This window comes from Lolium rigidum, chromosome 6 (genome assembly GCF_022539505.1).
Source record: "Lolium rigidum isolate FL_2022 chromosome 6, APGP_CSIRO_Lrig_0.1, whole genome shotgun sequence".
Taxonomy (NCBI): Eukaryota; Viridiplantae; Streptophyta; class Magnoliopsida; order Poales; family Poaceae; genus Lolium; species Lolium rigidum.
In genome coordinates this window covers 236968081-236995145 of record NC_061513.1, presented here as the reverse complement: position 1 = coordinate 236995145, position 27065 = coordinate 236968081, and the positions used below count along the sequence as shown (strand labels likewise).

The window sequence follows — 27065 nt, the reverse complement described above, 5'->3', positions numbered from 1 at the left end:
CCCCCGAATACTTGTCTGCAGAGCATTTACAGTGAATCCTTCATCGAAACTGCTTGTCAACACCTTCTGCTCCTCGTTGGGATCGACATTCTTACTTATCGAAGATACTACGATACACCCCCTATACTTGTGGGTCATCACATAGTGTTGAGCTCTCCACCACGATTAGTTCGAGTGAGAGACCGTGAGCTTGTTACTCTTGGAGGGTGACCTCCTAGTTGGCTTGGCGGTTGGTGCTCCGGTGATCTCTTCAAGAAGATTGTGAAGAGGCCCGGGCTTCTCCTTCGTGGAGCTTGTGAAGTGGTTGTGGAGCTTGCCATCTCCGGAGCGGAGGAAAAGCTAACCATAAGGAAAGGGCCATTATCCTTCGTGGGTGTGGTTCGGAGAATAGGGTGAGCCTTCGTGGTGCGGGGAATCCTTCGTGGGACCTCCACTCCTCCAAACGTGACGTACCTTCTTGCAAAGGAAGGGAACACGGGAATACATCCTCGTCTCCGCGTGCCTCGGTTATTTCTATACCCGAGCTCTCTTTCCGTGTGATAGCCATCGTGCTTGAAGTACATATATCTTGCTATCACTTGTGCTACATATATCTTGTGCCTATCTTGCTTAGCTCTAGTTGCTATTGTTACACTTAGTTGAGCTTAGCATATTTAGGGTTTGTGCTTGTAAACTAAACGATAGTTTAATTCCGCATTATTACAAGACAAATCCGTAAGAGTTTTTAATTGCCTATTCACCCCCCTCTAGGCGACATCTCGATCTTTCATAAACTCCAAAGTTCATGTTAGTTTTATCACCTTTATACTCGAGGACGAGCATATGTTAAGCTTGGGGATGTTGATGCATGTAAAATGCATACATAAACTTTGTACTTTATTTACTCATATTCCCACACACTTGTAAAATATATGATGCTATTTTCATGTTTATATTGATTTATGGGGATTTACCAATGATCCCCTTTATTTGGGTTATAACTCTGCAAAACAGGAAAACCATGTTTTGTGTATTTTTCACTTTCAGAGACCTATACGGAGTCAAATTGAGCTAGGATTTTGGGGACGTTATTTTTCATCAAGAGAAACAACATGAGCACTTGGGCCTGACCTAGAGGGCCTAGAGGCCCAAAAGAGGGAAGGTGTCATCTTTTCGCCATCAATCTCCGATTCGCTTGATTCTTTCGCGAACCGACTTATTTTAACCTAAAAACTCTATATATATGACCCCCTGAGGGTTCTCCGAAGGGAGCGTCGCAAAAACATAGAAACACGAAAACAGAGATTGCGCCTGCGACGATTGGAGGGGAATTCCGTCGGAGCCGCAGCCGAAGGGATCTCCACCTTCTCGAACGTCTTCCTCATCAACACCATGATCAAAAGGGAGTAGTCCACCTCTGGACTACGAGTTTGTGTCAGTATCTTGATCTATTTTTCTCTTGTCTTCATAGATCTTAGTACCATATGAGCTGTCCAACATGATTATGGTCATATATGTAATTCCTATGTGGTGGATCTTTATTCTATGATATTGAGATATGAGATTTGAATCTATTTTATGTAAGATGTATTGATAGATGCATATTATGTACCCCATTCTGAAGCATTGGTTCTAATCCAACTTGTATGCAAAAACATGTGTGTGGAGATGTGTGTGTTAGATGGAGTAGCATGTTTTGGTGATTGGATAGTGACAACAAATTCATGATCTATTATGGTTGTGCCTTTTTTGCTGCTTCACTAGTGACAAAGTGAATGCATATGCTATGTTTGTCACATGAAAAAAGTGATGATCTTATTTGTTCAAGGTAGTATATTTGATATTCAAACATCATGTCAAAATACTTATGGCTATGCTCTGTTAATTCTTAATACAAGATTGCATGGAGTTTTACCTTTCTTGTAAAGTATAAGAGAGATGTGTTGCATCATCTCTATGTTAGGACGTGATGCCCATATAAATGCACATCTTACACATATTGAAGTTCTATTATTATTATCTCATTGATGAATAGTTATTATCCACTATAACTTTAAGGAGAAACTAGACAAGTGGACCCATAAACCCCGGTCTAATTTTAATCCTATAAGAAAGACATTTTCATCGCATTTATCTTACTCTCTATTTGCAGCACTATTTTAATCCTAAAATACAAAAAATATTTAGTTCTCTTAATTACACACTAAACTCAAAAACAATCGTCATTTTACCATTTTTACTAAGTTACTTAACTTGTGTTACTACTTTTATTTAGTATTAGTCTATTACTAATACAAAACCTTGTGCTTGACAATCACACTGTAGAGTTAGAGACACAAGACTTTATTTTACTTTGCATGATTGCTAGAACGAGAGAAAGGAAGATACTTCTTTCCCAATTTCCCGAGAGAGATTTCGATATAACCCCGAGTCACCCTTGTGGGGGAAAATACTCTAACGACACAACGCTCTGCCCTTGGAGTCCCAACATCGTCAACGGGACATCTAAGGGAAACATGCATCTTTTATATATGCATATACCGAGGGGTGTATGCAGCAGGGTCGGCCCACCATAATTTTTTTAAATGTTTTATTTAGTCATTTATGCAAATTTTTATAGCATACAGTATAACCAATTCAATAAAAGGAAATTTTGTGCGGCTGTCACTACATATGCTAAATCTCAGTGGACTACCGAACCGCTGATTGCATTATGATTTATGCTATACACTAGTATAAATGCCCATGCGTTGCCACGGGTACTCAAATTTTATTTCTCAATGCGCATAATGCACATATGTAATGCACAACTCACCGGAAAGAAAAGTAATAACAGAAAAAAGGGAAACGACCGAGCCAGGTCGAAAGCCGACCCTAGCTCGGCGGCTTACGTGTACGAGCGTGCATGCGAGCCACACACACACATGCTAAACGGCTTGTCAATCCCAAACCCATGCCATCCTTCAATCCCCAAAATCCACGAGCCTTGCCATGGACCCTAGCTACCGCGAGCGTGGCGGCGATGGTTGAGGACGAAGCACAGACTTCCATGGAGAATACGGGAAGGTCACCTGCACCTGCTCGTGGAATCAGCCGGGTTGCAGCATGTCGGGGTGCAGCCAACACACGTCGAATGATGCCTCGGGCGGCGAGAGTCCGATGCACCACGTCGAGGTTCGCCCAACCGATGCCAGGCAATGAACTCGATGCCCTTGCATTGGGCAGTGGGGGAGGCAGCGAGGTCCAATGCACCTGATCGCGGAGGGAGGGCACAGGTGGTGGTGTTGTTTCCAGCGCATCTGGAGGCGATGGAGGGGATGTCGTCGGGTCGGGAGGCATTGGAGGACAAATTTGGTAAGAGAACTTTCTTTCCTTTATCCATCCATGCAACATGTTTTATTTTCTTCCGATCAGTGCTCGTCTAGCTTGGATGTTGGTAAAAATTGAGAGAGCGATTTGTCTTCAAATTTACTTTTTTCCCTAGTGGCATATAGGAAGGTTGGCCTTCAGGTCTTTCATTGAAAAGATAAGCAATGCAAATCAAAACACTTATGATAAGCTTGCACGTGCAATGCACGCTGACTAATATAAATATCATCACACATATTTGCAACCCTAAATTTCAAATTCTTGTATGTCAAACATCACATCTATTTTGTCAAATACCCAAAAATATATATTATAATCACCAAAAATATTTTTTCATACACCAAATGCTAGACAACTGCATATGTCACACATACTTTATGCAACAAATACAAAATAAACATTCTGGCATGACCAATACATATCACGGTAAGATGCCATCGCACATGAACACATCCATAAGTTTCAGCCGAGAGAAAAAACGCCACACATTGCCAAGTTATACATAGAAATACTAAATGAAGCTAGAAAAAATAGTAATATATGAAATTTTGACATGCCAGCTGTGCTTTTACATCTATAGCAAAATAACAGCGCGGAATACAATAGTTCCTTTCAAAGTATCCTTCTTCAAATTGTTCGTTCATCTATAGGAGCCAATAGAAATGCTCAACTGAATAAATTATTGGTTGGGTATGGTTGCTATCAAGAGAATCTCTTTAATACCTTGCAGCTGCTAGCTATAATACCAACACATGGATAATACACGGTTCGTTTTTGAAGTAGTGAAAAATCTTCCTCAAGTAGCTATATAATAAATCAAGTCATCTAACTAAGGTAATGAGAAGCTCACTGCTTTATATTGGTGCTCCCATGACATCTCACTCCTCTATTCTCCTTCCCACCAAGCTTTCTTCTCTCCAATGAAGTCCTCCTGTCTGTGACTTTAACTATCATGAGAGTTCACAACAAATTAAAGAAATTAGTATCTTGACGATATATCCACCGTTGTTGATCCATATTGATGATACAGAAATAATGCATTTGTTCAGGATGAAAGATGATTAATGAACTATTAGTTGAACAGTTAAAAGGTTCCCAGATTATGTAGCAGGTACATATAATCAATTTTCATTTGAAAGTGTTGCAAAATTCAAACTGAAGCGTGAATGGTTCTTTATCAGCCAGTGTAAATTTCTGGATAATAGAAGGTTCATCTTCAAGACAATATAAATGACTACAGTAGAGTAGCTATTAAAAGTATAAACTAATATTAACAATGTATGTCAACAATGCAATGAACTGGAACCTTAGTTGGGGAATATAACGAAAGTTCATCTGTAATTTGTAGTTGTATATGGAAATTACAGGCTACCTCACAAATGGTAGAAAATTTGAGCACATACGCAAACATTACAAACAAGTTAAAAGTGCTTCTACTTTTCATCAAAGATGCGACATCTAAAGTGGAATGAGTTGCTTAATTTAACTTTGACAGATGTGAAGAGGAAGGACCAAAACAAAAAGAGACATAATCTGAGAACATGCATCTAGAAAATAAATGAGAGCTATCTTAGAAAAGCATATAATGTTGCTACTGGCTAGCTTCTCCAGTATCTCATAGATTAAAGGTTTCCCTATACTTTCCAAAAAAAACTTCGTAAGATTGTAGACTTCAGTTTCTCAATATCAGTACTCTTCCAGCATGGGTGGATCAGGAGCAAAAAAATATCTGGCAGCTCTTAGGAGATGGACAATTACTCGCTGAGAACGAGAGGATACCAGACAACTCTATTGCAATCAAGAAATGAAGAAAAACAAAACATGATTCTCATGATGCTCTAAAAGGAAGCGCACATGAATAAGCAGAAAGTGCATTTGGCAAACTAGCAAAAGTTCTATCTCACTCACCTGTAACTCATAGCCAATTTGATCTTGCATGGACTGATTCATATTTGTACCCCACTTGACTAAGTAGTCATTGTATTGAAATGGTTCTAACCTTCAGAAAGGTGCCATCTAATGCTTGACATTTGAGTATAATGCTCCGGGAATGATTCCTTTGGCTTATCGTCACTGAAATTGAGAGTAGATGTAAAAGAAAATTAAGCTATGTAAACGAATATGCTCAAGAGCTAAACAAAGAAATAACAATGTTTCACAACAACTGAGATCGTACCAGCTACAATAATGTTTGCACCATACTTCTTTGCTAGTAGAACACGTTTAACCACGGAGAGAGCATCAACCGCTAAAGCACTTCAAGACTCACTAACTTCAGACCTAACTGGTTACAGAACAACAGGAAACAAACATCAGACAATAGATCTAGCTCAACCAGCCATAGTATCGCTTAATAATTAATTTCTCCCTCCTAACTATAGAGCCAAACATGTTCAACAACCATTGTTTGCAATGCAGCAAACAAAGAGTAATACGTTCCCAAGATACACAAAAAATCGAACATTGCGAGAAAAATTAATAGTGGAAACCTAAATCCACTCTACCCTACTCTAAATCAAAATGAAAGAACTAATTCTACTTCCTGAGTACATGTAGCAATTAGCACCACATCTTAGATGGGTGTAAAGTGTAAACCAGATGATAATAAGTGTGAGCTGGGCAAAGGATAGATATCTCTGAGTTTGGCTAAAACTACCTTGTCTAACTGAATAACTTGAACTGAAACCACCTGGTCTATTTTCGTCAATGGAGTACAACATGTCAAATGTCCCATATGCAGTAGTGGAAACAAGATGGCCATGGGGATTTGATACTGACTAACCGTGGAAGAGGAGAAGAGCCTTCTTCCAGGCCAAGGAGAAGCAGCTCAGAGTGCCACCACGCACGGGTGCCGAACACGCCAAAGCTCCTTCAATACAATGACTACATGAACTTTAATCATCACTGCAACTGGTTCTTGTGCTCCCCTAGCCTCCAGTCGTGAAATCTACAAAGGAAATTTACCCAAAATTCCTCACTGCTAAATCGAACATGAACTTTAATCATCACTGCAACTACTCTTGCTAACAGCCACTGCTTCGCAACTCGAAGATGGTGACTATAATATAGCAAGAGCAGATAAAACAATGATTATCTATAAAAAAATCATTGTCACAATGGTCTATAGACTGTCCTCTTTAAAAAATATCAAGTATGAAGGATGCAAAATCTGCAATTATTGATCATATGCAGATTATAGTGAGCAAACTATGTCCATGATATTGTTGATGATAAGCCAAATCCAACCATATTTAGCCACATTGAGTAACTCATAACAATTACTACTTTTGATTTTGAAATAACTACTACTGCAAGCATAAGGGCGTCATATAAATGTAAAACACACGCAAAAACAGCGGTCAAGCAGGTTGATATAGAACAAAACCAGCACGCAGATATGGAATTATCTTCTAAAATATAATAGTTGTTGTTTATGATAGAGGTATTTACCCATCAGTGTGATGAACATCTTTCCGGAGCTGGGCATGACTATCCTTCTCCCTGCAAACATATGCTTATAAATGAAAAAATAATAATAATCATGTCACTGTTTGTATTTTTGTAAAACAAGATTTATTATTTGTTAAGTGGCAAATGGTGAGCACATAGTCTAGATATGCAATTAGGAACTATCTCAGTGGATGTTTTTGAGTTGAAAACTTAAGAAATGAGAACACAAAATTATATCAATGGTTTCTTACAAGTTTTACTCAGTGGAAATTTTTGAGTTTTTTACCAAGCATGTGAGGAGCACAAAAATCTGAAGTTGTGCAACATCCAACAATAGATGGATGTAGAACCGGAAGAAGAACAGAAAGAAAGAGAGCAACATATTAAATCACAAACCGCTAGACATGCCATAATGGCAACAATTTTAGGTCTTTTGGCCATGTTCATAGCAGCAACTACTACGGTACTACCTGACGAAATGCCATACTGTTAAAAGAACCAACAGAAAAAGTCAATGTATCTCAATTTGGATAATTTGAGGCAAACAGCACCATATACAAAAGAAACCTCACCGTGCAAGAAAAGTAGGGAAAAACAAAGCAAAAAAAAACAGAGAAGAACTAACCTTTGGGCAAGCAGCGATGCAGCCTGCAAAAGCCGCACCTAGAAGGGATTGGCAGGAGGCGGGGGAGCTCGAGGTCGGGAGGATCTGGTCCTGTACGGGGAAAAGGCCAGCAACGGGGACCGCGGAGAAGCTCGGTCAAGGACGACGGATCTGGAGGTCGGGGGCGGCACAGGTCATTGGCGGACGGCGGCGGCGTGGAAGAAAGAGTGAGGAGCGGAAGAGCATGCACACCGGCGTGATTCCGACGACGCACAGACCGGGGAGAGGCCTCAATCTCGACCGGCGAGCTCTGGGAGAGGGGCGGCGGGCGCTCTGTGGTCATGAAGCGTTGTCCAGGTGCGTTGATGAATGATAGTTTTGATGAAGCGTTTTTTTGGGAGTCACGGTTTGCGGGACGACAAAGCGGAACGGTTGACGACGAAGGGTTTGATTGCATTAGCTAGGACGACGAAACGTATTGGGTGGATGGCAGAATAAGGAACCACTTTAGTCTTTTTAAGTAGTAGAGATACGTATGCTAATTCGTCGCTGCTGATTGTCATTCGAGCATCGAACCGTTGATTGCATTATGGTTTATGCTAGCGATGAGTTGATTTTTTCCAACTTGTAAAACTCATCATGCATCAATCGATAGATACTTGGATTGCTTCGTGGTTTAATCATAAATTACAACATGTGGTGTAACTATAAGATTATATGTGAAGAACTATACTGGTTAAAAAAAAGAAATCTTTGCGTAGGAGTGAGGTAGACACTATGCCCGCCCAGAGCTAATTTGCTGGCGTTTCCGACGTGGCGAAGTTTAAGTGGATGTGCAGTCCGCCAGGTCAACATGTGACGTCACAGTCAGCGGCCACGAACCCTCCTCCGTCTTCACGGGCGGGCGGCCGGACATCTTCTACTCCACCGTCCTCTTCCGACGTCCCGTGCCGGCATCTCTCGCAGGCGCCTACTCCCCCGCTCCAGCACCCCTCGCTCCGATTCGCACCTGATCCATCCGAGCAGCTAGATCTCGCGGAGGGTTTCTTTGGTGGAGGAGGGGGGAAAACCATTTCGCTTGCGAGCTGTGGCCATGGCGGCGGGCTCGTCGTGGTGGGCGGGGCGGATGGCGGCGGCGTTCGGGGCGCCGTTCCTCTGGATCGTCTGCCTCATCTACTTCATCCAGGTATCTACTTCTGTCCCGGAACCCTGACGCTCCTCTTGTCTTGATCGCGCCCATATCCGAAACACGCGCAGTTGGTTACATAGATCTTCCCCACACATGGGTCTGTGTAGGACCATTTCGGGGTTTATCTTTTCAGGATTTGTGCGTCTGCACAAGGTGAGGGTACTTGAGTTTATAATCTGATGAAACACTTTTTTCCCCTTGCAAACTGACGGATAGACCCAAAAGTGGGAGAAGGCGAGTTAAATGTATTCTGGTTTCTGAATCAAGATACTAGGAGTGCTTCTGGCAGCGAGTGAAGTGGCAGCTCGCTGATTTATGTTATTGGAACTGTGAAGGGCGTGCCGCCAGAGTAGCTTTGACACTGACGTGTAGTCTGTATATGCTGCCAAATTGTCACTGTCTGCTTAGAGACACTCAAGTGTGCTAACCAAATGCTGTTAGGATTGATAAATCAGTCTCTCCCCCATGGAAATTCGAAACTATGTAGTGTCGACAAGTTCTGCCTCCGATGGGGATGCCTTTTTTTTTGAGAGAAGATGGGGATGCCTTAAAACTACTTGATGTGATAATTGCACAGGATAGTGAACATTGGTGGTATGTCAAATAACCTTAAGGTGTCGTGTAGGGGGTAGAAGGTCCAAGTTTGTTCATCCATATCGTTTGCTCTTGTTGCATTTGTATGCTTTGGTGATACGTCAAACCTTAGCATGGTCAGTTAGTTACAAATTCATTGTCTGAATCCAAAAATTCAAGACAACTAAAGAGGCACTCCTTTAAATCTGTTTTTCTGTTCTCAAAAGCTTCGCAAATCTGAACATTTTAACACTTAAACTGTTCTAATGTATATTCTTCTATGTTGTAGGGTTTCAGATCTTTCGTCTGGACAGCTGTCTCATATCAAATGAAGGACATGATGAAGCTGTCACCCTCGGCATCACAGTTTTTGATGTCTGTTGCATTCTTCCCTTGGAGCATAAAGCCGATATATGGGTAATGCTACCTTTTGTTTGATGCTTTGCTGTGAGGTGAAACCTGCCCACAGTTTAACCTAGATTGATGCAATATTATTATTCTTTTGTCCTTGGCCTTTTATTTCAGGATACAATATAAAACTAGTGTATATTTTTCAAACATCGTTAGTGTTACACATCAATTTGGAATTGTACCGTCTCACATATAACTTTAGGTTTTGTTTGATATGTCTGTCCACCACAACACAAGCCATTACTGGAACATTGCCGTTTTAAGTTCCAGTGTTCCTTTTGTTTTGTTAGAGCATTTTCTCTTTATTTTGGGTAAAGTTGGTTTCATTATGTGATATATGTTTATCTCAAAAGGAGATATAGATAAACGATTTTTGCATTCTCTAATTAATTGCAGATTCCTATGAATGAGAACTTACGACTTATAATCTGAGCATAGTCTATTATAGTATGTATGTCAAGTACTCCCTCCGTCCCAAGAAACTTGCCTGAGATTTGTCTAAATTTGGATGTATCTACATACTAGATATTGTCTAGATACATTAAAATTTTGACAAATCTAAGACAACTTTCGTGGGACGGGGGAGTAGTTTTAATAGAAAATTGATTAAAAAGTACAGTTCATTTGTAGAAATAGGCACATGACAGTAACATGGAAATATTAAAGGGAACAAATCACAGAAAGTATTTCCCACATCTGTTGGGCCAATAGCTCTGTTGCTGGCATTAAGGCATTTTTTCTAGTTAGGAAATAATATTGTGTTGGCAAGTCTAGGATTAATGGATTCCAGTCCATGAGGAGTTCGCATTGTGTTAGAAAATGTCAGCATCCATTACATAAATGCCATGTATATATGTTTCCGGAAGAAATAGCCAATCTTTCCCTCCTAAATAATCTCTCGCCCAACCTATGTCTACTCAAGACCCTATTACATAATTGCTGACTGTAAAACATCCATATATTTCTGGAGTACGATATATTTCTATTCGACAAAATCATGGTTTTATTTTACTTACCTGTATATAAATTCTGCTTGCAGGATTGTGTCAGACTGTATTCCGATTAAGCAGAGAAAGCGTGTACCATATTTGATAATTTCTAGTGGCCTTTCTCTATTTCCATGGCTTGTCATTGGGATGTCGGAGCATTTCAGGAGCTCAAGCAATTTCTTTACACTAATGTTGGTTGTACAGAACTTGGGATCTGCCATGGCAGATGTTGTTATAGATGCAATGATTGCAGAGGCAGTTCGATCAGCAGGGTGAGTATTTTGGTACATCTTCTCTCACTTTGTAGCAAAACTCTAATAAAATGCTTTAAAACCCAAATAATTCTCTTTTCAGGTCAGAATTCGCTGGTGATCTCCAGTCGTTATCTTGGTCATCAATGGCTGTAGGGGGGATATTTGGGAGCTTATTGGGAGGATATGCATTGTCTAATCTCCCTCTATATACCATATATATTATTTTCTCTGCTCTCCCATTGTTCCAACTAGTTTCATGTATTTTCGTCGAGGAATCTCCTAAAGGATTTGAGAACACGGTAGATAACGCTGCACATGATAATGCTAATGATCAGAATATTGATAGTGCTTTTGTCGGAGAAGGCTCAAGTGAACCACTTAAATATGTGGGCACTAGGAGGCGAAAGGGTGCTCATAAAAAGAGGAAAAGGAGATCATTGTCTAAACGATCTGAAGCTCTTGAGAAGCATGATAAATCAATTAATGCAAGGCCCTACCTGTCTCTGAAATCAGCCTTCTTCAGTTTATGCACAGCTTTTAAGCAGCCAGCCATTTTGCGGTAATTAACCCTGCAATTCTTCCATTTTCTCTGATGTTTACGCTTGGCACCAAATTTTCTAACTGGCAACTTCCTTTTTCTTCAGACCTATGGCATGGTTTTTCATTTCGAATGCAGCAATTCCAAATATCTCATCAGTCATGTTCTATTATCAAACGGAGGTTCTACATTTGGAGGCATCCTTTCTAGGGACTGCACGGGTGATCGGGTGGTTCAGTCTAATGCTTGGCACATATATCTACAACCGCTACTTAAAGCATAAGAAGCTCAGGAATATTCTTATGTAAGTCATCTCAAGCTGTTTCTCTTGTCCAAATGTTTACATAATGTCTAGATAACTTGCCACAGTTTGTTTGAAGGATGTTAAAATGCTACGTATATATGCTTAATGTACTAACTGAAATTTCTTATAAACTTTGTTTAAGTTGACTGTCCATAGTTTATGTGTTCGAGGGTAAATTTTTTAACACCTTTTTCTCTTTTGCTTTGTCTGTTGTTGATATGTCCAACTTAAAGTTTATCTGTATTTCCGTTTCGACGAGTTTCACAGTGGGTGTGGAATTTTCTCAAATTTGGTTCAAATGGTTGTACTTGGCATGTTGGTATAAGCCGTTATTGATCAGTTTTTGGTCAGTGCTCTGCCCAAGTTAACTGTTTTGGTGAACGCATGCTGTATAACTTGTGTTGTTAAAAGCTGATGTAATTCTTGGGGAATAATTCACAATAATTCAAATATGTTCACTTATTTGAAGTCCTTATATAATTTTATGTTCTACTTTCAATAGTTGATGTTCTCTTTTTACAGGTTTGCACATGTTGGCCTTGCCATAATTACTGTACTAGACATTTTACTGGTGTCAGGATTACATATCCAGTATGGAATTGCAGACAAATACATGGTGCTGTGGGGTTCTGCTTTGGCCGATGCAATCAACCAATTCAAGTACATGCTCTAGCTACCATTTCTTCTAAACTCTTATGAACTAGGTTGCAAACCATAAACTTGGTGATCTGCTTGACATGCAGATCGAAAAATCAATTTGAGTTGCTGCCCAGAGTTACTGATCCTGCACTGACTAATCCTGTATTTAGAACTCTTCATACAGCTAATCAAGTGATACTCACGAACACCTCTTGAACTCATGGTTCAGTGTGACCTGTCATTACTTGCTTTCGAGCACTCTATCATCTTTCTCCCAAATGAGAAAATTCTTCACTTTACCCAGTATGATATAACCCATTATTGACAGTAGGATCAGATTGTTTTCTTAATTAAAATTGCACAAGAACAATAGAAAAATGAGTAAAGTGTTCAATTTATCCAGTATGATTGCATTATCATCGTACTCATGTCTAATGATCAGACACCTTACCTACACATCTACTCAATAGTATTTTCTTGTGATTAGTGCCACCAATTTATTCTTGTGCATGTAAAAATTTCTGTTTCTAACTACAGTATTTTCATTTGTCAGGATGATGCCTTTCCTAATCCTCTCAGGGCAGCTTTGCCCACCTGGAATCGAGGGCACACTGTTCGCACTATTCATGTCCATTAACAACCTCAGTTCGACATTAGGTTCATTCCTGGGTGCCGCATTGACGTCAGCTTTGAACATCTCGTCGGTACAGTTTGATAATTTGGCGCTCGGCTTGGCTGTTCAGCTGATTGGCACTTTGTTACCGATCGGATTTTTGTTTCTGATCCCAAGGGAAGTTACAGGGCTAACATCATAGGAACAGGGAGACAGACATGATCATTCTTTTTCTGGAATGATCTGTACTCCTAGTCGTACTCACACATGCATATATAGAGAGCAAATTGAAGGTAGCAGGAAGATAGTTCAGTTTTGTTGAAAGATGTATACAGCCATATACTAAAATGAGAGGAAGAGTCCAATAGATAGGCATTACAAAGCGTTGAGCAATGACAAAGTATTGCAACCTGTGTAAGAAGTGTACTTGCAAGAACATGTGCAACAGGGAATTGTTTTTGGTTATGATTAAGCTTTTGATATACTCAATATACAGGATATCTGTAATTCTGTATCAATATATGTTGTTGGTTACTCGTGTAATGGTGGCATAGGGAATAGAAATAAAAGTAAAATGGCTATAAGGAAAGAAAGGAAGGTAAAATGGCATAGGTCAGGCTGCACAATCAGAAACATGTTTCAGACGTTACACAAAAATACACATGAACACAGCGAACCAACTCTTAGTTTTGAACACTATGCCAAACTGAAACTTTGCTAGGTTAAATTGAATCATTTTCATTGCTTGTGCACTATGAAATCCTACAACACATAAAGAAATTCAGAATACAACCACCAAACAAGCATTCTTTACATGCCCCATTTTCCTAACTTGTTACAAGGAATGTAACCCTAACCTAAACCTGTTGGGGGGCTCTCTGAACTTTGCGAACCCTCTCCTGGTATTCTTTCCTGAGCAATACTGAGGCTTGAGAGAAGCTAACTCTGAACTCTGACTGGTCAGCTATGGCAGACTTGTATGCCCTGCTTGGCATGGAAATCCCTAACGACTTTGCTTCAGATTCACAGCCACCTCTTCGCCTTTGCTGCTGAATTCATCGGAGGTGGTGTTTTGGCTCTTTTGTCATTTGAACCTGCCCATGAAAGTGGAAAATATTTCAGTAAATGAAGATCGCCACAGAAAGTATCAACTACATGCAACACCATGATCTAAAGATTTTTTTTTTTTGAAAAATAAAATTCAAGCATCAACTAGGAGCTCCCTGGGATAATCTAGACTCACAAAGCAGCGGCAAGAATCTATTATGTGGTCTTAGATTGTATATGTACCAAATTAGAAGCACTAATCAATGGGAAATATAATGCAAGCAGTTAAGAAATGGTTATAGTAGTTTTGGCCTGGGGAGCAAAGGTTTCATTAAGAAAAGAATGAGGAATTCACATTGATGTTGTTTAGACCGTCGAACCCAGGAGAATGGCAGTGGCTTGTATTGGCTGGAAGCACAAGCAATGCTTTGGCTATTTTGTACCCCTTCCATCAAGTGACATGACATTAGGAACAAGTTAAGTGACTAATCCTCTGCACGAGGCATCCTGTTACATATTGACTATGTGAACATAAGAGCAAAACAGACTTTTGTTTATCCAGGTACTCACTCGAATCCGACTTCCCTCCTAGAGACGATCTGCGTGATGGCGGGGGGAGACCTGTTGAAGACTGTCTTCTCCTTAACCTTGCGTCAGTAGCAATTGGTGATGGGCCATCATAGTTTGTATTAGTATTGATTTTGGCAGGAGTTGCTTGCGTTGAATGTGGAATATTCCTGCAATTTTATATCAACACCAGAGAAGGCTTAGTAGTCCATATACAGAATTACTATCTAAGTATTATCATCTGCAAATGCATGCTAAAATTTAAAATGCATCCCATGGCATACCTTCTTTCAGAGCCGTGAATCAATTTCCCTATGCTGCTCTGGATGGACCTTCTTAAATGTGACCCTTTCTTCGTCACATTGGTTGCGGTTGTTTTATCCAATTTAGCCTCAGAAGACTCATCCGTCTGACTCACTTGGACACCCATGTACCTTGATCTGCATGGTGTTCTCTGGGGAGTATCCAAACCTGACTGCTTGTATTGATTATAAGCATCAGGGGGTAGTTGATAAAAGGTAACCACATCATCTGTTGGGACAAACTTCTCAGTCTCCTGTCTGACCGGCTGTTCAGATAATTTTGGAGACACCTTTTATCACGATGAGGAATAAGGAAAATATCAATTGCTACAACATCAAACAATACAAAGTTATCCAGAGCAAGATTTACCTGTACTACGGATCTGTGGTGCTTTGTGTGACTGAAGCCATCAATACTGCATTCCTTGTCATTAGTTGTCATGTGATCTCTGTTGAACTTCATAACTGAAATAGGTGGTTTTGGTGCCGTTCCTGGTATGCTACCTTTGCCACTACTAGCGTTCTCTAGGCTTAACCTACGTGGCCTTGGTGGGGTACGCTCCGGGAGTTTCTTTGTCCGTTCACTCGTTACTGTATTTTCTTTCAGCTTAAGTGAAGATTTTTCCAAGTCTTTGGTTGCCAATGCCTTTTTGAGAGTGTCCACCTGGAAGTAGGTTGAACATTATACAGTTATCTTCTGTTTGTAAAGCAAATGAAATACATGGTAGTTGGCCCAAATGAACAATAAAAAAAGAATTGTACATTAACAACACAAGAGAGATGCAAAGTTCTGTAGGGACAAGTCTTGCATTCTTCAGTCTGGTGTTCCACTCAATGCTAAAGTGATTTATTGTAGTACAACTGAAAAAGATGGTCACAACCTATTGTTGATTGTAGCAAACTAGCAATAGTGTTTCAAGAAATGCTGTTGGTGGTAACAGGGAAATTTACCTGCTCTTTCAGCTCTCTTATATCATTGCTTTCTTTGTTAGCGTGAGCAGTTCCAGTTCAACAGTAGAAACCCTTTGAGCAAATTTCAGTGTGCTAAGAGTTTCTACATAAGATTCTCCCTCTGGACTTATGTGGGCTAACATTAATGTCTTTGCATTTCCCCTATCATCAACAAGGAAAAAACAATATCAGAAGATGTTACAGTTGCATATGTAGCCTTAGTTCATAACAAGGTCCAATGGAGATTCCTTTATTCTCCAACAAAAACATTTGCTTTATTATTAAGTGTACTGCATGAACTTATGCTATGATGCTAACCATGTGCAAGATACTTATGGATAAGATATGTGAAATCAAGAGTGACCGATCAATTGGCTGATCAGTAGTATTAGTCTCCCATAGCTAGACAAGTGGATGAGGTGAACATGTTTACAGCCATATACCTAATGAACTCTGTAGCAATTGGGTAAGTTTGCTATTTCTGTAAGGAATGTGAGAATTCTTGTGTGCTAAGGCAGTGATGACATCTCCTAGGCAAGAAAGTGATTTGTTAATATGCTGAGCCTCCTTCAGTCTGTCCCCTGTGGCTTCTGATCTGTCAACCCTCTCACTTCCTGCAAGATCTACCAAATGCAGACAACTACAGCTCACATTGCCTGATATGTCCTTCCCATTTACATGGACAGTCAAGATACTGCAAGAAAACATAGAAAATCAGTTGCAGCAAATACTGAAAGGACATCCAACAAAAATGAACACTGGGTAGATAATGCGGATGCATACCTATGAGATCTACTGCTTCTATTGTTCATTGCTGTTGGTCCAGAAGCACGGTGTTTATCCCCCAACAGCATCAAATTCATAACATCAGAAGGGGACTGAACTGGGCACATCTTTGCATCTGGGATGTTGAACAGACCAGTGGTTGAAGTCCTTATATCTAATGTGAATTATTGTCAGGAACCAACAACAGTTATGAAATCGGTTAACACTAGAACTAAAATAACAAGAATAGCAAATAAGGCATGAAAGGATATTTCATGCTTGAAGTATCTTCGCGTAGGAGATCACGAACTTGCTCATTGTATATTTCAACCATCTGCACCCGTATATCATACTTCATATCTTCCCTAGAAGTTGATATAGTGAAGAGATCGTTCAATGCCATGTTATTAACTCCAAGATCATTGGACGATAACCCACCAGACGGGCCACACTAATCACCAACATGCGCAGACAAAGAACAGTTGTACGTGATTAAGTATGGTCACATGCAAATAATGAGTTACTGTACAGCACACGATATGATTTTGCCCCATACCATTGTGTGAGTTTTGCCAGAACCTGTCTGGCCGTAGGCAAATATGCACACATTATAACCATCCATGACAGATCTAATTAATGACTGTGTCTCCATGTAAACCTCATCTGCAGGAATTGGAGCATGAAGATGTAACAATTGGAGGGAAAAAGACAGGTGCTTCCAAGTACAATATAGACCAATATTACCTTGGGTGGTAGTTGGCCCAAAAGTTTTGTTGAACTGGAAGATCTTACGTGTAGTTTGTGCCTTAGATGGATCACAAACCATTATTGAACCATCATTTCCAATATATTCAATTGAAGAAATAGACTCTGAGTTGAGTGGTCGTATCCGGCAGAAGACTCGGATATTTCCTATAAAGGAGCTCTTAGAAATCATTGAAATAGTTAACATCAATGGAAAAACTGAACTATACTGATACCTCGCATTTCTTGAAGCATGTTATACAAGTTTCTGTTTTCTTTCAAAGCTTTGTTATAACCATGAACAGCTTTGGAAATCCCTTCAATATTATGACCTGCAAAGTTTAAATTGCAGTGTTATACTTATACCACACAATTAAAGATTGAAAATAAATTTTACTTGGAATACTGAAAATGTATATTCTGGCCATGGTTTAGCACATATACCTAATTCAGTGATATCCTCACGAAATTGGCTCTGCAAAGACCTGAAATCAACTTTGACCTCATGAAACATTTTCTTGAGCTCCTGCAAAATAAGCCATGTCATTACCAAATATAAACTGAGTACTGAGAAAAGTACGGTTGAACGTACAATGAGATGAACATTTATTCACATAAGACCAGTACTGTATCTCAGGAACATATTTATTTCATTTTATTATAGAACTACGGAGCAATAGATAAAGGAGGCGTTGTCCCCTACACAGGGCAACAAAAAAACCCACAAATGATGTTTACTATTAATCTCAAATATGATACAGCTAGCAGCATGAGATCTTACCAAAAGTTCAGATTCCTGTGCTTCTATGATGCACATTCTATTCTCAATCTGCGATTTTGAACACTGCAAGAAAAATTGCATAATGCATCACAATGATATACAACTTGAGTGCATGACTGTGGAGTATTTGAATGACTGAACATGCAAACTCTAACAAATGGTTCTGAGCATCATGGCATTAAAATAGATTCAAAACTTTAAATAATGCAAATGTTTAAGCGCTATCTTTTCACAAAATAATAAATCATAAGTATTAAATGTTCTTTTGAACTCTGCTACCATATATCACTAATAAGTGTTACTACTTAGTAGCATGTACAATATAGTGCTGCTTTCTCGAAAATGTTCTAAAAACAGAATGATCAAACTCAGCAAACAACAATTTTCTACAGCTGATTCTGTTAGCAATAACTACCATATTGATGATTTTTTGAAACGTGCTTTCATGAATTTTATTTATGAACTAATCAAGGACTTAATGTTGTTCAAGTAGCTCTTCAAACTGTATATGATAGACTGTAAACATTGTGATCAAGCTAATTTTGTTATAGAAGTCGGAATTTTCCTGCCAAGATGTCCACCTTTTCTAATACCTGGTTTGTGACTCATTAACTTGTAATATGCTCTAATATGTTTCAAGCAATTATCAAGCCTTGAAAAAATATTGAGCAATCTGAGACTGGGACTTGCACAATTACACAACAAGTGTCATGTTTTGTCCCTGAAGTATTGGGTGGAACAAATATCCTAATTTATGGATTCCTTAGAAGCTAAAGACTTATTCAAACGTTTCTTTATCATCTGACAACATCTACAAACAGATTAAGACTTTATTCTGGTATTACATTCTTCAGCACCAGCATATATTATGCATCCCAGATGTGATGTTGTGTGAAATGGGAAAAGTCTGAAGCTTTTTTACTATAACCATGGGGAAAACTGACAGAATGTCAAGCTTCGAGCATGTAACATCGGTAAATAACAAAACAGGTCATCTCCACGTGCACAATATAAAACTTTGTTAAAGCTATCGGAGTCGAGATCCTGGGGTATGGAAACCGCTGCATGTTTAAAGCGGTAGCTGCCAAACATGGCGGGACGGATATATAATGCTTAGTGTGATGTGCATGATGTGAGCAGCGACTAGTTTTAGGCTTGCAGAGCTTACTTTTTCATTCTATTAGCCTCGAGTCAATTCTCCCATGAGAAAAGAGTGAGTCAATTCCTCTAAATTCTGCTGATACATGGAAACGTGCATTGCAATGTTCAAACAGTACCTCGATATGCTGAGTTGATTCATTTTCAATTGCAGACCCTTCTGGAGAGAAGAGTTGAAGAAGTGGTTTGAACTGCATATAAGGTATTGATTTCAGCTGTAATTAGCATCACTTAAAACATCAAGAAGTGCAAAAAATGTTAAATATGAATTTGAAATAAGGTCATGATAAACATTGTGATCAAATATATAGACCAATTATGCCAGCCTTCAAGGCCATACATTTCATTGTACACAACACACAAGTCTCGTGACAGAAGCAAAACAAACTTAGTATAACCACAGTTCACAAGTTAGAACTGAGAAATATGAATGATCAAAGATCTCAATTTCTGCTTGTACCACATGGTACTTTCTAAATATTATGGTTCAGAGGCTCAGAGCAGTAGAAAAACAGCAACACACGTAATAGCAGAGGGACCACAGATGCATGAGGCTTCATAACCATTTGACACAGATCATTTTCAGGAAATATGTTCTTACACTTAATACGGAAACACACATCTGACAATAAGAACTGTGAATGTGTGCTAAGATCACACAGCGAAGTTTGTGAGGTAAACATCAACAATTTATATGGCATTTGAGAGGAATAAATCAACAGATAAGTCACCTGTTCTTTTTCCAGCTGATTTGATAAAATATTGCCAACTAGTGTAACTGGATCCTGCAAAACAAGTTAAGCCATGTCAGAAACTGATACATGGTACACTTAACAAAAAAACATGTTGACTATAAACCTTTCTGAGAACATCTTGGTCCAAATTTTCCTTGCAGCTTATCATGCAATCAAGAATAATCCTCTGAAGTTTTTCAATTGCCTCTGCAAACGCACAACACATGGATGGTTACACGCAAAAACAAAATACAGAGATAGTTCAATTACTAATTACGGCGACTATGTTTAACCAGGTTGCTGTAAAGTAGCTAATGCATGCCGCAGAACATAAACAACACAACTGATTGTGAAATCAACTAAAACAAGCACCTATATCCCGTGGGAGAATTGATTTGTCGGCCTTGAAAAACTAGACACGGAGTGTATAACACACAAAGAAAAGTGTACCACAAACCTTCCATGTTAGGAACCCCACTCTGAGAAGAGTGTCCCTCAGAATCAGGCACTGTCATGTCTAGACGCTTTTGGGGGTTGAGGAACCCAAAGCAAGATTTTCAGACTGAACGTGAACTGCAGAACGCGGTACAAGAGGTGATTTCATGAACTTGAATGACCCATTGGCTCCACCGCATTGCTTACGCTCGTGGTAAGACTTGAGCGAATTGACACAATCGACAATCTTGCCCACTGATCCAGCATCAACGTTTTCCTGCACAAGCAAACCCAGTTAGCATATACAAAGACCGATAAGCATCTCTCCATCACCAAGACTAACAACATGTTGAGGATAGACAGGAGACCTTTTCCAAATCAGAAGCCTCGAAACACGGCAGCTTTAGCTCCTGAACAGCGACCAGGAAGTTGCGGATGTTCTCAAAGTACTGGAAAGCCGTCGACGGGTGGCTATCGCAGGGTGCGTACGCGACAACCTTCGGCACGGCGCCAGGCTGTATTTTGTTGATGGCCTTGCACAGCACAATGCCGTTCCTTAGAGCAGCGACGAATTCCTGCTCGGACGGACAAGGGGATATGCCGCAGGGCCCAACCATGCTGTCGAGCCAGGCTGCGGCCTGGTGCCGTCTCCATGCTTGCAGAAAGCAAAGCAAAAAAAGTAGAATCAGCCAGAGAAATTTACACGGACCTCGACTTGATGTATTTGCAAATTGTTGCACATTGGACAGGGAATTGACTTTATATGCAAGGAAACGCAGTAATCTAGCATCAAGAGCGTGTGTTTTGAACTATCCAACTGCACAAGCTGATTAAAGTTTTTTTTAGTTGAGAAATTAAAGCATGTATCATCATCGAAACTAAACCTGCACTCTCTACTGTGTACGAATGTTCAGTGCTTGGAGCAAGATAGAGTGGCAGTTTCAGGAATAACCGAAGTACAATACAGTAAACACTATTTTTTTTTTTGAAGAATCTAGGTTCAAGTCACATCGAACCGTGTGATAATCTGGACAGCACAGGCCAATATCCTCTAAGAAAATGCTACATCCAAGTATCGAACGGCTGGCTAAGAAGTAGTAGGACACAGTTAGTTTCACCGATAGTAGCAGTAGAAGCAGTAAGCAAAGCAGGAGTTAATTTCAGCAAATCGCGCAGTAACCACGAAAGCCGGGGACTCCCGTGATTTACGACCTCCCACGCGCGCGATTCTCGCGACCAGTCCGCCCAAAATTACTACTACTACTACCGCTAGAAACGTCCCCCCGATGAGGCGATGACCTGCAGCTCGCTGCAGCGCAAACCCATCCAAACCCCAACCCGAACGAGGCTCGACAAACCAGGGCCACGGAAATCTCAAAGCCGCAACATAGTAGGGGGCGGGGCGAATCCATCATCAGGCAACGGGAGGAGCTAGCGCCCCGATGGAGGTAACGAGGGATCTGCGCTTACCAGCCTCCTCCGCCTTCCGCGACGCGAGGCGGCCGTCGCGGAACGAGACCCTCCGCGGCTCCGCCATGCCCTCCGCTCCCGGCGCGGCTCGTCTGCCGGCGCGGGTCGCCGCCGCGTGCGTGGGCTCTGGAAGCTTCGATTTGGGGAGGAGCGCGAGGAGGTGGAGAGAGAGAGAGCGGGTTTGAATTCGAAATGTGGGGTGCGGCGGTGGGTCCTGGCCGTTAAATGCGTGTGTCTGTCTGTCTGTCCCGGATCTCGACACGCCGCCCCGAAGATCGGACGGACAGGGAGCGCCCTGCTGACTGCTGCTGGCTCGAGGCCTGTGCGTGGGCGGCGCCGACGTGTCCCCTAGTTCACGCTTACACGTGGGTCCGGCCGCGGCCAGCACGGACGATCGGAGCTGCTGTACGCGGCCGCTGCTGTACGCGGCTTTGTGTAAAAACAGCCTAGCAATATACTGTAATTAAAAACACGCGTGGATCAGAGATTTGCTAAATCTACGTGGTTTAATGGTGCTTGATTCTGCTGGATCGTTCCAGTCTAACCATATAGCGCGCGTGCTGGATCGCCGAATTCACTGAATATTGCCTCAATCTCGGTTGTATCTTCTTCTGATATATACTCGTGCCAGATATCGTGAGTATTTCCTCCCTTCCGAGTTCTGACTAGATATAGGCTCAAATGAATAAATATACACGCTAAAACATGTCTAGATACATGCATTTATATAAAAAAAATCTAAATCTGAAAATTAGTGATTTGAATTTGTCTAGATTCACATGTAAATCCGGGTTATTTGTTCCCGGAGGAAAAAGAGTAAACGATCGTATTCAACAACTCAAATTTCAATTTCAACACTTCTAAAGAGTTCGATATATTATTCAGACTCGACTTTGACCATACATAGAACGTAACATCGACTTCAGCGATAGCTAGATCGACTTCGACACTTGATAGTTAGACATACACTAAACTTTGACACACCCTATCCAGAGATGACCCCGGTCATCGTCGTCTTCGTCGGAGGCGCAGATGCCACTATAATATTCCAAGTCCAACTCAGAGGAGGAGAGCAACTAGACGACGACGATGGAGGGGGCAGCCTCCAACTCCGCAACCTTCTTCTTCTCCCTGGCTTCTTTCTGCTCATAGTGCTCCACCTCCAATTGCGCGAGCTCCGGGTACTCCCTCCTGGCACAACCTCTCCATGGCTGCCTCGTCGGACTCGTGAGCTCCAATCTACAAAAAAACCACAACGATTCTCCCTCAGCTGCTCGCTAGGAACTCTGCCTCCACGAGGCTCTCCACCTTGGGGGAATTCATCTCCGACCCTGTCCTGCAGAACGTCCACGCAGTGAAGTCGTGCGCACACAGCGAGCTCCGACAAGGCGAAGGTGCCCAGCCACCAACGCCTGCCATCGACGGTGCAGCGGCCAGATTGCCGCATCCGGACGACAAGGAAACCGGTCAAGCTCTTGGGGCAGCGTCGCGGTGGCACCCACACATGGGACATCATGATTCGGCTCGAATCGGTTGGGCAGGGCTCGACGGTTGTGGATCTGCGTGCGAGGCGTTCAACGTGGCGGTTGGGGGTGCACGGGGAGGGAAGGGGATTTGTTTGCATTACCATATACGTGATGTACATTTAGAGCATCTCCAACAAATATCTCTATCTCTACTACTTAAAAAGAATAAACGTATTTCCCCTTCTTCCTCTACTTTCGTCGTCCTTTTGATCGTCCGTTCTACCAAAATAGGGAGAGTCTCACGCTCCAATCCAGCAATCAATCAGTCAATATGCTGCAATCCAGCACTTTGGTCGTCCTAACCTTTCCAGAATATCAACTCGCGCATTTAATCAGCCTGGGCCGCTTTAGAAATCATCAACCCAGGAATCACGCTATGGTAATCTCACAAATAACCTTCCTCGGGCATTTACATAATAATAAACCCCGAAATCGTCCTCCCACCAAACCACAAGATTTCAGAAAGTTTCCAAAATAAATGACGTGCACCCAAACTCCATGATTTCATCCTACATAAATCCCATTAACAAACCGCTGGAATCCACATATTTGAAAAATAGAATGGGAAGACTCTATAATTTCAGCCTACATATTTGGAAAATAAAATAGGACGTCTAGGAAGATTCCATGATTTCAGCCTACATAAATCTCATTAATACATCACATCCACATATTTGGAAAATAAAATGGGACGCCCGGAGACAATTATCTCTCCTTTTGTTCCCCAAAAATCACCATCGCTTTGATCTCCCAGACTCCGAAACATCCCTGCCACATTGTGGCGGCGCTACACGAGTCTGTCGGTCGCCGTGGGCGAATCTCTCCGGCACCGCCGCCTCGATCCTGCACGCGCCGTCGGCCGTCAAACACACGACCCTACTCATCGCCGCCGTGCGAGTCTCCGCGACACCACCGCCTCGATCCAGCATGCCGTCGTCCGCCACGAGCCAGTAAGCGATACCTCCATTCGAGCCTACCTGCCGTTGTCGCGCTAGTCCCAACGGCGCCGCCGCATCGACCATCAACGCCGTCGGTCTCCACGACCCAGCACACGAGGCCGCCACGCGAGCCTAGCCGCCTCTATGTATCGCAACATGCCGACCTGATCAGAGACCACGGCGGCTGATGGTAAATGTTTTTTCTACATTGACAAGCTCTCCAGAGATGTCTCCGATGACAACAAATTCGTTCTCACAGGTTGGTACCTCCATGCTCCTCAGATGCATTTCCGCCTCCATCCCCATCCTCCTCCCCTCTACCAGGCCATGCACGGAGCATTGGGAGCGAGGAATCGCTCGCCAATTTCTAACTTCGTCATGCCAATTTAACTTCAAACTGACGCTCTGCCTCGTCATTGTCGTCCCCTTCAAGTTCTACAGGTAGTACTCGTGGCCCTCAAATTCTTCTCGATCTGCATATTTGTGGATCCTAGAACGAAGATTGAATTCAAGCTCTAGATACTTGTAAGGGAGCATCCATGCGTGGGTTGTATCGTGCTCAGGTAGGCCGCCGACACGGGATACATCCACACCCCGCTCCAGACATTCTAATAAGGTGAAGTTGATTGCTCTTCAAGTATTTGATTTAATGCATCTGTGGTGTATTTGTTGTTCTGTGTGACCATTGTGCAGCTTTGACTATTGAGGCTTTTATAATTGCTAAGGACATGGTCCAATACTGTTTTTGATTCATGTGAACGGAATAACTCTGGGCTGTGCATTGTAATGTTTCAGAATTTAACTGGGCTCGTAACCATGAGAGACATATGCTTCCAATTAATTAATTGGACACTGATACTTTTGTAACATCTCAATTTTTACGATAGCCAGATGGGCAATCCTCTCCGAGGAACTCAAATCCTGAAATGGTGATCTTCTGGTAATCATGATTGTTACTTGAGTTGTCTTTATGATCAGAAGTATCGGTTGGGGTGCTCTTTAGCTCGCGATCCTGTGTCACTTCCTCCTCCGGCGCCAGTTCCTCCTCTGGCTTCCTCGAGGAGGTCGGCGAGGAGGAGATCAGTCGATGCACCATTGAGGCGTCCAGGGAGACGATGACATGGCCCTGACCCCACTGATGGCCACGGGCCACGACATCACCGGATCTTGCCGTCCTAGGATCCAAGGAGGGCGAATTGGTCGGAGGAGCTGATGACACGTGCTCGCGTGGAGGGAGGATAGGGCTAGCACTAGCAGATCAACAACGGGGTGAGTCAAATATGGTGTTTCTTTCTAAATCATCACATAAGGTACAACTGTAGGTTAATCACATCATTTCGTTTTTTTTTCATGTAACTAGCAACGGGTATCAACCAGATTATCATGAGTAGGTACCGGTGTATGCTAGACATCTATGGGGAGTTCAGGTAATAAGGCTCAATACTGCTATACTAGCCAACACCTTTTATTTATGAATGAATTATCTTTGGAATTTTTCTCTTGGTTTTATATCAAAAAATGTTTAAAGTTGTCTTTATTTCTATTTCTATCATGAAAAGAATGTGAGATCAAGTTCAGACAGCATTATGTAGTTAGCTTCTATAACCGAATGATAGATATAGATATTAGGTCATTTTGTACTGATAAACATTACTGAGTTATGTGCAAAAATTTGGAGCATTAAAGGGAAAAAAAACATTATAGCTCTACTGAAGTCCTTTTTTTTTAATTCTGCTTCATTCTGACCCTCTTTCTGCTTGCATATGTACATCTATATGCTAGGGCCGTGGTCAAAGTACAAAAGCTGTGAGGATGTGTGCATGCAGATGTGATGGTCGATGTGGGCCTTTTCTCCTCTAAGAACGAGAAAAATATGATCTTCCTCGAATTAGCATCCTGATTTAGTTCAGTTTTGCAGGTTCCAGTAGTGGCTAGGTTTCGATGTGTTGAACTGCAGTGTTGATTCTATTAAGCTATTGTGGTAAACAATAATGTTTTTCATCTTGATTGAAAGCATTTTAGTAAGGCCAGATGGATAAATTAGGATAATTAAATGGTAGGTAGAAAAAACGAGATATTTGCGCCCCTAATCGAAATCTCAAGAATATGGATGTTTCTATTACTCTGTCTATGTAAATAAAAAAGCATACATTCTCTTAGATACATTCTCTTTTGCATTTGAAACTTTGCATGTGTCTTGAAGACAACCTTAGGCTACTTAGAAACAATCTTTCATTTTAAGCTTTACGTCATGTATGAAACATGATATTATTTTTATTTGTTTCAGGGTCTTTTCTAAACATGTAACTGTCAAGATGTATATGGATTTAAAACGAAATTAGTCAAAGGAAGACGGCTTTGATTTCAAATGCATATGAAAGTTGTTTTTTGAAGTCGTCTGCTGCAAGATAGGAATGAAGTGAAATCTAGGCATGCAGAGATAATTATTGGTTGTTGCCTTCATGCATATGATGTAGAATTACATTTCATATTGATCTATCTTTTAGGCAAAGTATTTTTCTTGCAATATTATCTAGCCATCTCTTTTCATCGTGTGAATTTGCAGTGTGTTTTCTTTACATATGTGGTAAAAAATTCTATATTGTTTCCCGTGGCAACGCACGAGTATTTGTACTAGTTATAAAATAGGGCACCTCAAAAGCATTATGGGGCATAACTTTTTGGGTTTTTGGCACAAAATATAGGGTACCCACTCCGGATGATGTAAAGTAAAG

General features: G+C 41.2%; 1 protein-coding gene and 1 pseudogene across 1 annotated transcript; one reads left to right on the top strand and one right to left on the bottom strand.

Annotated features, from left to right (window-relative positions):
• Positions 1–8265: 8265 nt before the first annotated feature.
• LOC124666495 (probable folate-biopterin transporter 4) lies at positions 8266–13139 on the top strand. Its single transcript, XM_047203846.1, has 7 exons — positions 8266–8588; positions 9454–9581; positions 10615–10836; positions 10919–11377; positions 11463–11660; positions 12183–12320; positions 12853–13139. Exons 1-7 carry the CDS (start codon positions 8496–8498, stop codon positions 13112–13114), a joined length of 1500 nt encoding a protein of 499 aa, XP_047059802.1. The 5' UTR covers positions 8266–8495; the 3' UTR covers positions 13115–13139.
• A 796-nt stretch (positions 13140–13935) lies between these two features.
• LOC124667080 lies at positions 13936–21028 on the bottom strand (annotated as a pseudogene).
• Between the last annotated feature and the right edge of the window lie 6037 nt (positions 21029–27065).

Bases quoted from the DNA above. Each gene is read 5' to 3' on its own strand.
- LOC124666495 (XM_047203846.1), top strand. From the start codon at position 8,496: ATGGCGGCGGGCTCGTCGTGGTGGGCGGGGCGGATGGCGGCGGCGTTC. The intron at 8,589-9,453 runs GTATCTACTTCT...TCTATGTTGTAG, and splicing joins GCCTCATCTACTTCATCCAG to GGTTTCAGATCTTTCGTCTG. The intron at 9,582-10,614 runs GTAATGCTACCT...TTCTGCTTGCAG, and splicing joins AGCATAAAGCCGATATATGG to GATTGTGTCAGACTGTATTC.